At 44.9% G+C, this 15,371-nt stretch overlaps 1 protein-coding gene across 1 annotated transcript in view; it reads left to right on the forward strand.

Moving 5' to 3' along the window:
- dnah5l (dynein, axonemal, heavy chain 5 like) overlaps positions 1–15,371 on the forward strand; it is a 68,086-nt gene that overhangs the window by 28,149 nt on the left and 24,566 nt on the right. Inside the window, exons 27-49 of the mRNA XM_038997213.1 lie at positions 704–822; positions 908–1,044; positions 1,181–1,343; positions 1,485–1,596; positions 1,682–1,810; positions 1,897–2,096; positions 2,541–2,694; positions 2,831–3,097; positions 4,745–4,873; positions 5,112–5,327; positions 5,833–5,979; positions 6,319–6,491; positions 8,328–8,506; positions 8,784–8,971; positions 9,568–9,762; positions 11,313–11,447; positions 11,623–11,812; positions 12,250–12,467; positions 13,484–13,795; positions 13,978–14,067; positions 14,305–14,538; positions 14,625–14,792; positions 14,892–15,098. Of these exons, the coding sequence (XP_038853141.1) occupies positions 704–822; positions 908–1,044; positions 1,181–1,343; positions 1,485–1,596; positions 1,682–1,810; positions 1,897–2,096; positions 2,541–2,694; positions 2,831–3,097; positions 4,745–4,873; positions 5,112–5,327; positions 5,833–5,979; positions 6,319–6,491; positions 8,328–8,506; positions 8,784–8,971; positions 9,568–9,762; positions 11,313–11,447; positions 11,623–11,812; positions 12,250–12,467; positions 13,484–13,795; positions 13,978–14,067; positions 14,305–14,538; positions 14,625–14,792; positions 14,892–15,098 (4,062 nt within the window). The remainder of the gene's footprint in view (positions 1–703; positions 823–907; positions 1,045–1,180; positions 1,344–1,484; positions 1,597–1,681; positions 1,811–1,896; positions 2,097–2,540; positions 2,695–2,830; positions 3,098–4,744; positions 4,874–5,111; positions 5,328–5,832; positions 5,980–6,318; positions 6,492–8,327; positions 8,507–8,783; positions 8,972–9,567; positions 9,763–11,312; positions 11,448–11,622; positions 11,813–12,249; positions 12,468–13,483; positions 13,796–13,977; positions 14,068–14,304; positions 14,539–14,624; positions 14,793–14,891; positions 15,099–15,371) is intronic.

Genomic DNA, 15,371 nt, shown 5'->3' on the forward strand with positions numbered 1-15,371 from the left:
AGTTTAAGACTCATGTACATTGACTGTGGTAGTTGTTGCAGCCAACCAAGACATATATTCTGTACATGTGGCAGTAGAGGGCAGCAAACCACTGAGTATGTGATGAACATGCTCTCTCTCAAGTATGAGTCAAAGATGGTGGATAAATGAAGGCCGTTTACCATTTTTATTTATGTCACGGTTCCTGTCTGCTTTAAGGCCCAGTGCATTCAAAAACATGATTTCCTGTGTTTTATATATATATTTACACACCATGCAGTTGGAATAATACTGTGAAATTGTGAGAATTATGATATTGCCCTTTTAGTGTAAGAGCTGTTTGAAAAGACCGCCTGAAATGTCCACCTCTTTTAGTGGGATGGATTTTTGGCCTGCCTGGTGACCAGGCAGTAAATTAGTTAGATTAAAAATAAAGAGTTCCAAACCTCTCTGCCAGCTTGACCATTTTAATTGAAAAAAATCACAGTAAGGTATTTAATTGTTACCCAGAAATGATTTGATATTGAGATATAAACAGTTGCATTGGACCTTTAAGGGCTGGCTCTCCCATAGGCACCAATGCTTTAGCAGCTTGATCTGGTCTGCTTAGTTCATTAACTGTAAATGAATCAGAAAAAAGGAGCAAGTGAGATGTCTCACTTCCTCTTCCATCTCTGTTTGAGCTGTGCTCTGCATCTGAAACCAAAACAATGTCCATCAAAAGGTGATGGAAACCCAAAACACTCTGGTGAAGATTCAACCTGCCATGAAGGCAGACCTACTGTCAGGGGTGGAGACCTTCCAGAACTCTGTCCAGACCTACTACTCAGATTATGACAAAAGGTAGAATACAGTTATATTTTCCATTCAGACATTTTGCTCAATAGTTGATAGATTCCTGTAATCCACATGCTTTATGTTCATCAAGTGGCCCTGGAGTGGAGGGGTTGACCCCAGATGAAGCCAGCGACAGACTGCAGAGCTTCCAGGCCCAGTTCAATGAGCTGTGGAGAAAATATGTTACCTACTCTGGAGGGGAGGAGCTATTCGGCCTCTCAGTTAACGGTGACTATTCTCACATTCATATCCACATTGAAATACACTGTTTCCTGGAACCATATTTTACATATCTTTGGACTTCAAAACACTTTCAATGGAGATTCAGGACTAGGCTAATATGGCTAATATCTCTCATTAACAGAATATCCCGATCTTCAGAGAATTAAAAGAGAGCTGGGTCTTTTGTCGAAACTTTACACGCTCTACAACTCTGTCACTGAAAGTGTCACTAGTTACTATGATATCCAATGGGCTGACCTAAACATAGACAAGATCAACAATGAACTGCAGGATTTCCAGAACAGGTAGAATCCCATGGACTGTGATATATACATGTCAATATGCTGTATTGGAAAATAATCTAAACGATAGATAACAGTTAAAATTGAGTTGCTGACTAATCCTTGTGAACATTGTGATTACTCTATTTTTCCACTTTCCATAAGAATCCGGAAACTTCCCAAGGCGTTGAAGGAGTGGCAAGCCTTTAGTGACCTGAAGAAGACAATCGATGACTTCAACGAGACGTGCCCCCTACTTTACATGATGGCTAACAAGGTGAAACAATACCTTTCATTTAATCATCTACAACTCATATTGCTTTTCCTGACGTTTGTCCCTTTCAATCCCCTCTCCCTTTCAGGCGATGATGTCCAGGCATTGGAGCCGCATGAGTGACCTCACAGGTCACATCTTTGAGGTGGAGTCGGAGAGCTTTGCCCTCAGAAACATCATGGAGGCACCACTGCTCAAATACAAAGAGGATATTGAGGTACTATGTCACCAAATCACCTCACCAAAATGGGCAAACAATATACTTGTAAAATAGAATTAGGCGTGCTGTGTTTATCTGGACAGGATGTGTGCATCAGCGCGGTGAAGGAGAGGGACATTGAGGCCAAACTGAAAGACGTAGTGGCAGAGTGGAGCAGCCACACGCTCACCTTCGCCCCCTTCAGGAACCGGGGGGAACTGCTACTGAAGGGTACTGACACTGCAGAGAAGGTGGCCCTCATGGAGGACAGTCTGATGGTGCTGGCCTCGCTCATGAGCAACCGGTAGGTACCACCACATCCTCATGTTTGATTTGATCAACTGGGTTTCGAACCCAGGTACGACAATATTAGTAATCAGACATGAATTCAGAATTAAATTCAATGTTTACTGTATCTCTTCTAGGTGACCATACAGAAAGTTGTCGATGGCAGCAGGTAGCCTAGTGGTTGAGCGGCAGATAGCGTAGCGGTTTGAGAATTGGGCCAGTAACCAAAAGGTTGCTATTTCGAATCCCTGACCCGACAAGGTGAAAAATCTATCTGTGCCCTTGAGCAAGGCATTTAACCCTAATTGCTCCAAGGTCGCTGTTGATAATGGCAGACTCTGGCTGTGACCCCACTCTCCAAGGGTGTCTCGGGGAGAGTGGGATATGCAACAAAAAACACATTTCCAATTCACTCGTGTATTAATACCCACTGTACATGTGTGAAAATATACTTTCCCAGGTATAATGCCCCATTCAAGCCTTCCATCCAGCAGTGGGTGCTGAAGCTGTCTAACACCACTGAGGTCATAGAGAAATGGTTGACGGTTCAGAACCTGTGGATCTACCTGGAGGCCGTATTTGTCGGAGGGGATATCGCTAAGCAGCTGCCCCAGGTCAGAACAAGCTGAACCATGCTCTGTTAACCTGTTGATTCACTATTGTTTCACTTGAATGTGGATTCAATTGGAGCTTAGTGTGGATTCCAGGCTACTCAAGTAAGAATATGGCTATTAAATTTGTCCCATATAGGAAGCCAAGAGGTTCCAGAACATCGACAAGTCCTGGCAGAAGATCATGCAGCGTGCCCACGAGATGACAGGTGTGGTGCAGTGCTGTGTGGGGGACGAGACCCTCAGCCAGCTGTTGCCCCATCTTCTGGAGCAGCTGGAGGTGTGTCAGAAGTCTCTGAGCGGCTACCTGGAGAAGAAGAGGCTTGTGTTCCCTCGGTTCTTCTTTGTCTCCGACCCTGCTCTACTGGAGATCCTGGGACAGGCCTCAGACTCCCACACCATACAGGTACTGGACTGGACAAACTAAAAACATTCTATGGCTGGGTTACGTTAGGGCAACATTTTCTTCTACTGTTTCTCCATGTCTGGTATGGCCATAGATACACTACCATGCCAAAAGTATGTGGACACCTGCTCATTGAACAGCTCATTCCAACATCTTGGGGATTAGTATAGACTTGGTCCCCCCTTTGCTGCAATAACAGCCTCCACTCTTCTGGGAAGGCTTTCCACTAGATGTTGGAACATTGCTGCGGGGACTTGCTTCCATTAATCCACAATAGCATTAGGGCACTGAGGTTGGGTGATTAGGCCTGGCTCGCAGTCGGCGTTCCAATTTGTCCCAAAGACGTTCGATGGAGTTGAGGTCAAGGCTCTGTGCAGGCCAGTCAATTTCTTCCACACCAATCTCGACAAACCATTTCTGTATGGACCTCACTTTGTGCACGGGGGCATTGTCATGCTGAAACAGGAAAGGACGTTCCCCAAACTGTTGCCACAAAGTTGGAAGCACAGAATCGTCTAGAATGTCATTGCATGCTGTAGCATTATGATTTCCCTTCACTGGAGCTAAGGGACCCGAACCATGAAAAACAGCCCCAGACCATTATTCCTCCTCCATCAAACTTTACAGTTGGCACTATGCATTGGGGCAGGTAGCGTTCTCCTGGCATCTGCCAAACCCAGATTTGTCCATCGGGCTGCCAGCTGGTGAAGCGTGATTAATCACTCCAGAGAACGCGTTTCCACTGCTCCAGAGTCCAATGGTGGCAAGCTTTACACCCCTTCAGCCAACGCTTGAAACACATTTCATGAAGCTTCCGACGAACAGTTATTGTGCTGACGTTGCTTCTGGAGGCAGTTTGGAACTCAGTAATGAGTGTTGCAACCGAGGACAGATGATTTGTACACGCTTCAGCACTCAGTGGTCCCATTCTCTGAAATTGTGGGGCTTACCACTTCGCGGCTGAGCTGTTGTTGCTCCTAGACATTTTCACTTCTGCTCTAGCAGGGCAGAAATTTGACTAACTGACTTGTTGAAAAGGTGGCATACTATGACGGTGCCACGTTGAATGTCACTGAGGGGCGGCAGGTAGCCTGGCAGTTAGGACCGTTGGGCCAGTAACCGAAAGGTAGCTGGATCGAATCCCTGAGCTGACATGGTAAAAATCTTTCATTCTGCCCCTGAGCAAAGCAGTTAACCCACTGTTCCACAGGCGCTGATGACATGAATGTTGAGTAAGGCAGCCCCCCCACCTCTCTGATTCAGAGTGGTTGGGTTAAATGCGGAAAACACATTTCAGTGGAATTCATTCAGTGGTATAACTGACTAGGTATCCCCCAGCCATTCTGCTGCCAATGTTTGTCTATGGAGATTGCATGGCTGTGTGCTCAATTTTATAGACCTGCAGCAACGGGTGTGGCTGCTATAGCCGAAACCACTAATTTGAAGAGGTGTCCACATGTATTAATTGCTTGGTGTTTTAACTATTGTCTCAATGTGTAACTGTGCAGTCTGCATGATGTTTTTTGACTGCATAAAATGAAATCAATCAAAATCAATGAAATGTAGTGAGGTTCTAGTTCTATCATTTGTCGTTATCACAAATTAAACCTCTCTCAAACTGTAACTTCTCTTCTCCTTTGGGTACAGGCTCATATGCTGAGTCTTTTCGACAATGTGAACTGTGTGGTTTTCCATGATAAGAACTATGACCAGATCCTAAGCTTCCAGTCCCAGGAGGGAGAGACAGTAGACTTGTCCGAACCTGTTTTGGCTCAGGTACACTTAACCTACTGTACACACTGCTGAGTTGAAGGCAATGCTCCTCAATGCGTGACTCACATTTGGCATTGGTGTTCGGATACGTTTCAATACAAAATGGAAGTTTCTTATTCCCATAATAAAAAGCCATTCTGCTTTCATTCCTGATCATCCATCTATTTTATATGTTCACTGGTAGACTAATCATGAGGCCCAGATCCATTACTGAACATTGTTCTCTGATGGTGTCCGATAGGGAAATGTGGAAGCCTGGCTGGGGCTTTTGCTGGACAGAGTGAGGAAGACCATCCATGGCATTATCCGGCAGGCTCACATGTCCATCAGTGACGCAGGACTAAAGATGGTGGAGTTCCAGTCTGTGTTCCCAGCCCAGGTGGGTCTTCTGGGCATCCAGATGATCTGGACCAGGGATGCAGAGGAAGCCCTGGGGTTCAGCAAGGGAGACAAAAAGGTAACAATCTGGGCATTCCACTACTGTACATGTAAGATACTTGCAAGTATTTGAGTTGTGCTTGATTTAGCTTGGAGCTTCCACTTTTGGGACCATTCCATTGGTGCTATTATACTGGGCAAAGTATATATTGTAGAATGTGGTTATACTGTACCTGAAAGGGAATTGTATTTTTTTATTTTATTTAACTAGGCAAGTCAGTTAATAAGAACAAATTCTTATTTACAATGACGGCCTACCCTGGCCGAACCTTAACCCGAACGACGCTGGGCCAATTGTGCACCGCCCTATGGGACTCCCAATCACGGCCGGTTGTAATACAGCCTGGAATCAAACCAGAGTCTGTAGCACTGAGATGCAGTGCCATAGACCGCTGCGCCACTCGGGAGCCGGAATCTTCACCTCTAGACAAGAAGTAGCTTTATTTCTAAAATTTGATTGTGTTGATTCATTGTTGAATAATCTCTTTTGTGTCTTCTTCTTACTTCTTGACTTGATTGCACAGATCATGCAAACTACCAATCAAAAGTTTGGGGATATCCTGAATGAGCTGATTGATATGACCACTCGAGAATTGACCAGGAATGAACGCACCAAGTATGAGACTCTGATCACCATCCATGTGCATCAGAAAGACATATTCGACGACCTGGTGAGCATCCCTTTTGCATTTTTTCAAAGAACCCTACATATTTTTATAAGACTTTTCCCCAACCACATACAAGTTGATGTATTAATTATCTTAGAAGCCTTATAGTGTTTTTTGCAAAAGCCCCGCAATAGTAAGATATTGGAATGACATCTTTTTTTTCAATGCAACATTTATACAACCTATTTTTCAGTAAGAAAGGGGGCACATTTTTCATGAACAACCTCTAGAATATTCATTGGGCATTTCATAAGGTATCTTATTAAGCTTTGCATGAGTCTCCCTCAGGTTATACTATATAAACGTAATCCATGACTAAATCCACATCCCAATATCACTCAGGTGCGAATGAACATCCGATCGACATTAGACTTTGAGTGGCAGAAGCAATCCCGCTTCTACTTCATCGAGGACAAGGACAGATGTATAATCCAGATCACTGACGTGGAGTTTAGCTACTGCAATGAGTATCTGGGCTGTACCGACAGACTGGTCATCACCCCTCTCACTGACAGGTCTTTAATAATTACACTAATGGTATTCTATCTACTCTGAAACTCCTGCTTGTATTATAGTGTTATTGTCTTACTGGGACATATTATGGGCAGATTTCCCAAGCACAGATTAAGCCTAGTGCTGGTCAAAAAAGCATATTCAGTGATGATTCAGGATAAATCTCTGGGAACCCAGCTCTATGATATCTACTGTAATGCATACCCGCGCAGACAATACGGCTGAAAAGATCTTATCCAATTGCAAGAATGAGTTTGTTGTAACAACTAAGCAAACTTAAATCAGTTTTACCAAATTTTTACCAGCATGTCACATGTGCAACCAGAGAAAAAAATCCTAGACCACCTTTACGCCACACAGAGATGCATACAAAGCTCTCCCTCGCCCTCCATTTGGCAAATCTGACCATAATTCTATCCTCCTGATTCCTGCTTACAAGCAAAAACTAAAGCAGGAAGCACCAGTGACTCGCTCAATAGGGAAGAGGTCAGATGACACGGATGCTCCACTACAGGACTGTTTTGCTAGCACAGACTGGAAAATGTTCCGGGATTCATTCAATGGCATTGAGGAGGACACCACCTCAGTCATCGGGTTCATCAATAAGTGCATCGACAACGTCGTCCCCACAGCGACTGTACGTACATATCCCAACCAGAAGCCATGGATTACAGGCAACATCCGCATCGAGCTAAAGGCTAGAGCAGCCACTTTCAAGGAGTGGGAGACTAATCTGGACGCTTATAAAAAATTATGCTATGCCCTCAGACGAACCATCAAACAAGCAAAGCGTCAATACAGGATTAAGATTGAATCCTACTACACCGGCTCTGACGCTCGTCGGATGTGGCAGGGCTTGAAAACTATTATGAATTACAAAGGGAAACCCAGACGCGAGCTGCCAAGTGACGCGAGCCTACCAGATTAGCTAAATGCCTTTTATCAACGGGGCTGTAATGGAGCGGGTCGAGAGTTTCAAGTTCCTTGGTGTCCACATCACCAACAATCAATCATGGTCCAAATATACCAAGACAGTCGTGAAGAGGGCACGACAAAACCTTTTCCCCCTCAGAAGACTGAAAAGATTTGGAATAGGTCCCCAGATCCTCAAAAGGTTCTACAGCTGCACCATCGAGAGCATCCTGACTGGTTACATCAATGCCTGGTTTGGCAACTGCTCGGCATCTGACCGTAAGGCGCTACAGAGGGTAGTGCGTGCGGCCCACTACATCACTTGGGCCAAGCTTCCTGCCATCCAGGACCTATACAATAGGCAGTGTCAGAGGAAAGCCCATAAAATTGTCAGAGACTCCAGTCACCCAAGTTACAGACTGTTTTCTCTGCTACCACACGGCAAGCGGTACCGGAGCGCCAAGTCTAAGATCAAAAGGCTCCTCGACAGCTTCTACCCCCAAGCCATTAGACTGCTGAAAAATTAATAAAATCGCCACCGGACAATTTACATTGACCCCCTCCCTTTTGTACATTGCTGAAATTCGCTGTTTATTATCTATGCATAGTCACTTCACCCCCACCTACATGTACAAATTACCTCAACTAACCTGTACCCTCACACACTGACTCGGTACCGGTGCCCCCTGTATATAGCCTCGTTATTGTTATTCTTATTGTGTTACTTTTTATTATTACTTTTTATTTTAGACTACTTGGTAAATATTTTCTTAACTCTTCTTGAAATGCACTGTTGGGTTAAGGGCTTATAAGTAAGGATTTCACGGTAAAGTCTACACTTGCTGTATTCTGCGCATGTGACTAATGAAGTTTGATTTGATTTGACCGTCAGCACAATGATGACTGACATGTTAGGACTCCACTAGGTGTTACATCACCCTGTCCCAGGCCCTGGGTATGAGTATGGGCGGAGCCCCGGCAGGGCCGGCTGGTACAGGTAAGACCGAGACCACCAAAGACATGGGCCGTTGCCTGGGGAAGTACGTTGTCGTCTTCAACTGCTCTGACCAGATGGACTATAGAGGGCTAGGACGAATCTATAAAGGTACTAAAGCTTGTCTATGGGGAGATAACATGGAAAGGTCTCTGACTTAACAATTAATCAAAGCTAAATATGATCTGTCAATAGTCATAAAACATTGTTATGAATGTTGCTCTGACACACATAAAGAGGTTATGAGGGTTTTACTAAATGTGTCAGAAAGACATATGTACAGTATGGCCCCTTTAAATGAAGCATTTCCTAAAAAATAACCGCCATAGCATATGGAATTATGCAGAGTACATAAAGGGTATAAACGAAGAGCAAACGTTATCTGCAGGTTTGGCTCAGTCAGGTGCATGGGGCTGCTTCGATGAGTTCAACCGCATTGAGCTCCCTGTCCTGTCAGTAGCAGCCCAGCAGATCTATATAGTGTTGCAGTGCAAAAAGAACAAGAAGACACAGTTTATCTTCACGGATGGGGACTTGGTGGAAATGGACAGAGAGTTTGGCATCTTCCTAACCATGGTGAGAGAATATCACATTTCACATTTGCACTAACATTGTGCTTCATGCATGTAAGGTTCAAATACCAACTGTGAAAGGAAGATTTACTAGACATTATTTAGTGTGGGATGCACACTCTTTTATTTTTTTCACTACCAATTTCGATCTTGTCTCATCGCTGCACCTCTCCAACGTGCTCGGGAGGTGAAGGTCGAGTCATGCATCCACTGAAACATGACCCGCCAAACCCCGCTTCTTAATACCCGCCCGCTTAACCCGGAAGCCAGCCGCACCAATGTGTAGGAGAAAACACCGTTCACCTGACGACCGAGGTCAGCCTGTAGGAGTTGCTAGAGCGCGATGAGCAAAGTAAAGGCCCCCTGCCAAACCCTCCCTTAACCTGGGCAACGCTGGGCCAATTGTGAGGCGCCCTATGGGACTTCCGATCACGGCCGGTTGTGATACAGGTCTGTAGTGATGCCTCTCGCACTGCAATGCAGTGCCTTAGACCGCTGCACCACTCGGGAGGCCCCTTGGTTTACTTAATTCCTTCTTGAGTCAATTGTCAACGTTTTGTCTCCTATTATCTCTGTTCTACTGGTCTTCTCAAATGGCAGAACCCTGGATATGCTGGCCGCCAGGAGCTTCCGGAGAACCTGAAGATCCAGTTCCGTACGGTGGCCATGATGGTTCCAGACAGAGCCATCATCATGAGGGTGAAGCTAGCCAGCGCTGGTTTCCGTGACAACCAAGTCCTCAGCCGCAAGTTCTACACCCTGTACAAGCTGTGTGAAGAGCAGCTCTCCAAGCAGGTAACATCAAGGTGGTTGGTTTCTCAAATGACTGCCTCTCCTGGTTCACCAACTACTTCTCAGACAGAGTTCAGTGTGTCAAATCGGAGGGCATGTTGTCCGGACCTCTGGCAGTCTCTATGGGGGTGCCACAGGGTTCAATTCTCGGCCGACTCTCTTCTCTGTATACATCAATGATGTCACTCTTGCTGCTGGTGATTCTCTGATCCACCTCTATGCAGACGACACCATTCTATATACTTCTGGCCCTTCTTTGGACACTGTGTTAACTAACCTCCAGACGAGCTTCAAAGCCATACAACTCTCCTTCCGTGGCCTCCAACTGCTCTTAAATGCTAGTAAAACTAAATGCATGCTCTTCAACCGATCGTTGCCCGCATCTGCCCGCCCGTCCAGCATCACTACTCTGGACAGTTCTGACTTAGAATATGTGGACAACTACAAATACCTAGGTGTCTGGTTAGACTGTAAACTCTCCTTCCAGACTCACATTAAGCATCTCCAATCCAAAATTAAATCTAGAATCGGCTTCCTATTTCGCAACAAAGCATCCTTCACTCATGCTGCCAAACATACCCTCGTAAAACTGACTATCCTACCGATCCGCGATGTCATTTACAAAATAGCCTCCAACACTCTAGTCAGCAAATTGGAGTCTATCACAGTGCCATCCGTTTTGTCACCAAAGCTCCATATACTGTCCACCACTGCGACCTGTATGCTCTCGTTGGCTGGCCCTCGCTTCATATTCGTCGCCAAACCCACTGGCTCCAGGTCATCTATAAGTCTTTGCTAGGTAAAGCCCCACCATATCTCAGCTCACTGGTCACCATAGCAGCACCCACCCGTATCACGCGCTCCAGCAGGTATATTTCACTGGTCACCCCCAAAGCCAATTCCTACTTTGGCCATCTTTCCTTTCAGTTCTCTGCTGCCAATGACTGGAACGAACTGCAAAAATCACTGGAGCTGGAGACTCATATCTCCCTCATTAACTTTAAGCACCAGCGGTCAGAGCAGCTCACAGATCACTGCACCTGTACATAGCCCATCTGTAAATAGCCCATCCAACTATCTCATCCCCATACTGTTATTTATTTATTTTGCTCCTTTTCACCCCAGTATCTCTACTTGCACATTCATCTTCTGCACATCTATTACTCCAGTGTTTAATTGCTATATTGTAATTATTTTGCCACTATGGCCTATTTATTGCCTTACCTCACTTATCCTACCTCATTTGCACACACTGTATATAGACTTTTTCTATTGTATTATTGACTGTATGTTTGTTTATTCAATGTGTAACTCTGTGTTGTTGTTTGTGTCGCACTGTTTTACTTTATCTTGGCCAGGTCGCAGTTGTAAATGAGAACTTGTTCTCAACTAGCCTACCTGGTTAAATAAAGGTGAAATAAAAATAAAATAAAATAACGGTCAAAAGGTCACAGTAGCACCATAGACAGTACACACTTGTAATCAATCCTCATCAAGAACTTTGGTCACCAGTCAGATTGATTATAAACGTCTCCTCTCACATGCTCTTCAAGGTCCACTATGACTTTGGGCTGCGGAACATCTTGTCAGTGTTGAGGACACTGGGTTCAGTGAAGAGGTCCAACCCCACTGAGCCAGAGAAAACGGTAGTGATGCGGGTGCTGCGCGACATGAACCTCTCCAAACTGGTACACTCAAGTTTTCTTCTACCCTACAATCCAAGTGGTACTTCACCTCTATCCTTCACACTGAATCTAGAAGGATCTGAATTTGTGTCATCCTCAATGATTTTAGGAATTCACATGAATGATTTACATTTTTTATGGTAAAAAAAATAAACCAAATCCCCGTGTCTCTGACCAGGTGGATGAGGACGAGCCTCTGTTCATGAGTCTGATCAACGACCTGTTCCCTGGGATCATTCTGGACAAAGCAGGCTACCCCGACCTGGAGGCTGCCATCCACACCCAGACCCAGCAGGCTGGCCTCATACCTCACCAGCCCTGGGTACTCAAACTGGTGCAGCTCTACGAGACCCAGCGGGTTCGCCACGGTTAGTCAACGTGCACTGGAACCTTCTGTTTTAAAGCTGTAGTGGAGATAGTTTGGTGTTTGCCATGGTCAGTGATTCTTCACTACAGGGTTTGGCAACTCCTGTCCTGGAGGGCCGAAACCATTCTGTTTTTCTTCTTCTACCAGTTAGTTAATTGCACTCACCTGGTGTCCCAGGTCTAAATCAGTCTCTGATTAGGAGGAAATAATAAAAACCTGGCATTTTATGGTCTTGGAGCTGGCTATCCCTGCTTTCCCACAGCCCTCTATTGTAAAGCATGCATTAGACTAATGCATGTCATAACACGTGCCACAAGCAGTTGTAACAGGTAGTGCAAACTAGTGTGAACCGTTTGCTCTACACACTGATATTCCTCTGCAGGCCACAGCCCCTTCTCTTCCTCTCATTCTGTGTTGATCTCATTCTCTCGCCTGCAGGTATGATGACACTAGGCCCCAGCGGAGCTGGAAAAACCACGTGCATCCACACACTGATGAGGGCCATGTTGGATTGTGGCACCCCTCACCGAGAGATGAGGATGAACCCCAAGGCCATTACTGCCTCCCAGATGTTTGGTACCCTGGATGTAGCCACCAACGACTGGACTGATGGGGTCTTCTCAACCCTGTGGAGGAAAACACTTAAAGCCAAGAAGGTCAGCAAGGTCAATAGAGTTGGAAGGGTGGTGTACTAGTTACAGTGTGCTCCAAAAGTATTGGGACAGTGACACATTGTTTGTCGTTTTGGCTCTGTACTCCAGCACTTTGGATTTGAAATGATACAATGAGGACTATGAGGTTAAAGTGCACACTGTCAGCTTTAATTTGAGTGTATTTTCATCCATATCAGGTGAAGCATTTAGAAATTACAGAACTTTTTGTACATAGTCCCCCCATTTTAGGGGACCAAAAGTATTTGGTCAAATTCACTTATGTGTATCAAAGTAGTCAAAAATGAAGTATTTGATCCCATATTTATAGCACACAATGACTACATCAATCTTGTGTCTCTACAAAATTGTTGGATGCATTTACTGTTTTTTGTTTTGGTTGTGTTTCAGATTATTTTGTGCCCAGTAGAAATGAATGGGACATAATGTATTGTCTCATTTAGGAGTCACTTTTATTGTAAATAAGAATAGAATATGTTTCTAAACACTTCTACATAAATGTGGATGCTACCATGATTATGGATAATCCTGAATGAATTGTGAAAAATGATGAGTGAGAAAATTAGACACACATAAGTGTCACTGTCCGAATAGTGTCACTGTAGTTAGGTGTACTGGGAAGTTAAAAGGGCAGTGCAGTCAAATGTGAATTTCCTGTGTTTTATATATATGTCCACACTCACCGAGAGATGGCTTCCAGTCCATTCTCTCGCCTGTAGGTATGATGACAGCTGAGTATGGAATAATACTGTGAAATTGTGAAAATTATGATAATGCCATTTTACTGTAAGAGTGGTTTGAAATTTCCGCTTGTTTGCATGGCTGGGGTTTTTGGATCGCCCTCCTCTGCCAATAACAGCTAGTTTCCAGGTTACATATCCCTCCCATTAGGCTCCTCCAATTAGGCCCCTCACAATTAGTTATGAGTTATGACTATCTATGCCAGATGGTTGTCGTACTAGTTCTCATTTTTATTCTATTTAACTGTTTCTCTTCCCAAGGGGGAGCACATCTGGATCGTGCTGGACGGCCCTGTGGACGCCATCTGGATTGAAAACCTCAACTCAGTCCTGGATGACAACAAGACCCTGACCCTGGCTAATGGCGACCGCATCCCTATGGCGCCTAACTGTAAGGTGGTGTTTGAGCCCCACAACATCGACAACGCCTCCCCGGCCACAGTGTCTCGCAACGGCATGGTGTTCATGAGCTCCTCTGTGCTGGACTGGAAGCCTATTCTTCAGGCCTGGCTCCAGAGGGTGCCACCACAGCAAGCAGAGGTGCTCCAGGGCTGCTTCCATAGTGTTTTCCAGGTCTGTCTGAATATCATACTGTACTTCCATTCTCTTTCCCTACTGTAGGGTCAAACCCAGAAAGAGACACAAACACATGCAGTATGGAGGCATACACACACTTTGCTGACATTTGTTCCCATGAGAATAATCCTCTGTGGTCTTCCTGAATCTCCTGAGTCTCTACCTTATTCCATGTACAGGATTTGATCAACTTTGTCTTCACTGCTGTGTCTCCCAAAATGCCCATCCTGGAGTGTATGTACATCAAGCAGACCATTGACCTCCTGCAGGTAAGCAGAATAGCCACACTGAAATCCTGTAAAAGGCACACTTGAAATTCAAATATTTTACTTATTTATTCTTAGAAATATATGTAATTTTAATCAAACTGAACTAGTCATAATACCTCCCACATTCTATTATGACAATAACATTGAATTCAATAGACATGTCCACCCCAATGGCTGAAGTGTTGAACATATCAAACTTATTTAAAAGGCAAAGCTCAATGTGGAACCTTTTTCCAGGGTCTACTTCCTGCAGTGGAGGAAAAGCAGTCTCAGGGGGATGTATCACGGCTCTTTGTGTTTGCTGTCATGTGGTCAGTGGGGGCTCTGCTGGAGCTGGAGGACAGATCCAAGATGGAGGCCTTCTTAGAGGCACACCCTGCCACTCTGGACCTGCCCCAGACTCAAGGAGACCAGACCATCTTTGAGTTCATGGTCAATGAACGTGGCCAGTGGGAGCACTGGTCCAAGAAGGTATGGCTTGTGCTGTTGCTGTTAATTGATCAATCAATCACTCCACTAATCATTGCTCTCTCTCTGCATGATGACGTCACCTCCAGGTGCCAGAGTACAAGTATCCCACAGACTCTGTCCCGGACTACTCATCTATCCTGGTGCCCAACGTGGACAACGTGAGGACAGACTTCCTGATGCAGACCATCATGAAACAAGGCAAAGCCGTGTTGCTCATTGGGGAACAGGGGACCGCTAAGACCGTCATGATCAAGGTCTGAGATATAGATTTGTGAATGTAGATATGGGTTTTATGACTATCTATGACCATAATACCTCTTTATAGGATCTCAATCCTAGTCGTTCCATTGCAGGGCTATACCAGTAAGTTTGATCCTGAAACTCAGCTGAGCAAGAGCTTAAACTTCTCCTCGGCCACCCTGCCCAGTATGTTCCAGAGGACCATAGAGAGCTACATTGACAAGAGGATGGGCTCCACCTACGGGCCGCCGGCAGGCAAGAAGATGACTGTGTTTGTGGATGACATCAACATGCCCGTTATCAACGAGTGGGGTGACCAGGTTAGTGCCATTTTGTAACATGAATCCAGACGTTAATGTTGATCGTAGCAATCAACATGAACCTGGCTTTATTTACACTTTAACCAAAATATTGTAGTATTTCTCTTAATAAATTGCAATCTCATCTTTTGTGCATCCATCCAACAGATAACCAATGAGATTGTGTGCCCATCCAACAGATAACCAATGAGATTGTGTGTCCATCCAACAGATAACCAATGAAATTGTGTGTCCATCCAACAGATAACCAATGAAATTGTGTGTCCATCCAAC

This window comes from Salvelinus namaycush, chromosome 7 (genome assembly GCF_016432855.1).
Source record: "Salvelinus namaycush isolate Seneca chromosome 7, SaNama_1.0, whole genome shotgun sequence".
Classification (NCBI taxonomy): domain Eukaryota; kingdom Metazoa; phylum Chordata; class Actinopteri; order Salmoniformes; family Salmonidae; genus Salvelinus; species Salvelinus namaycush.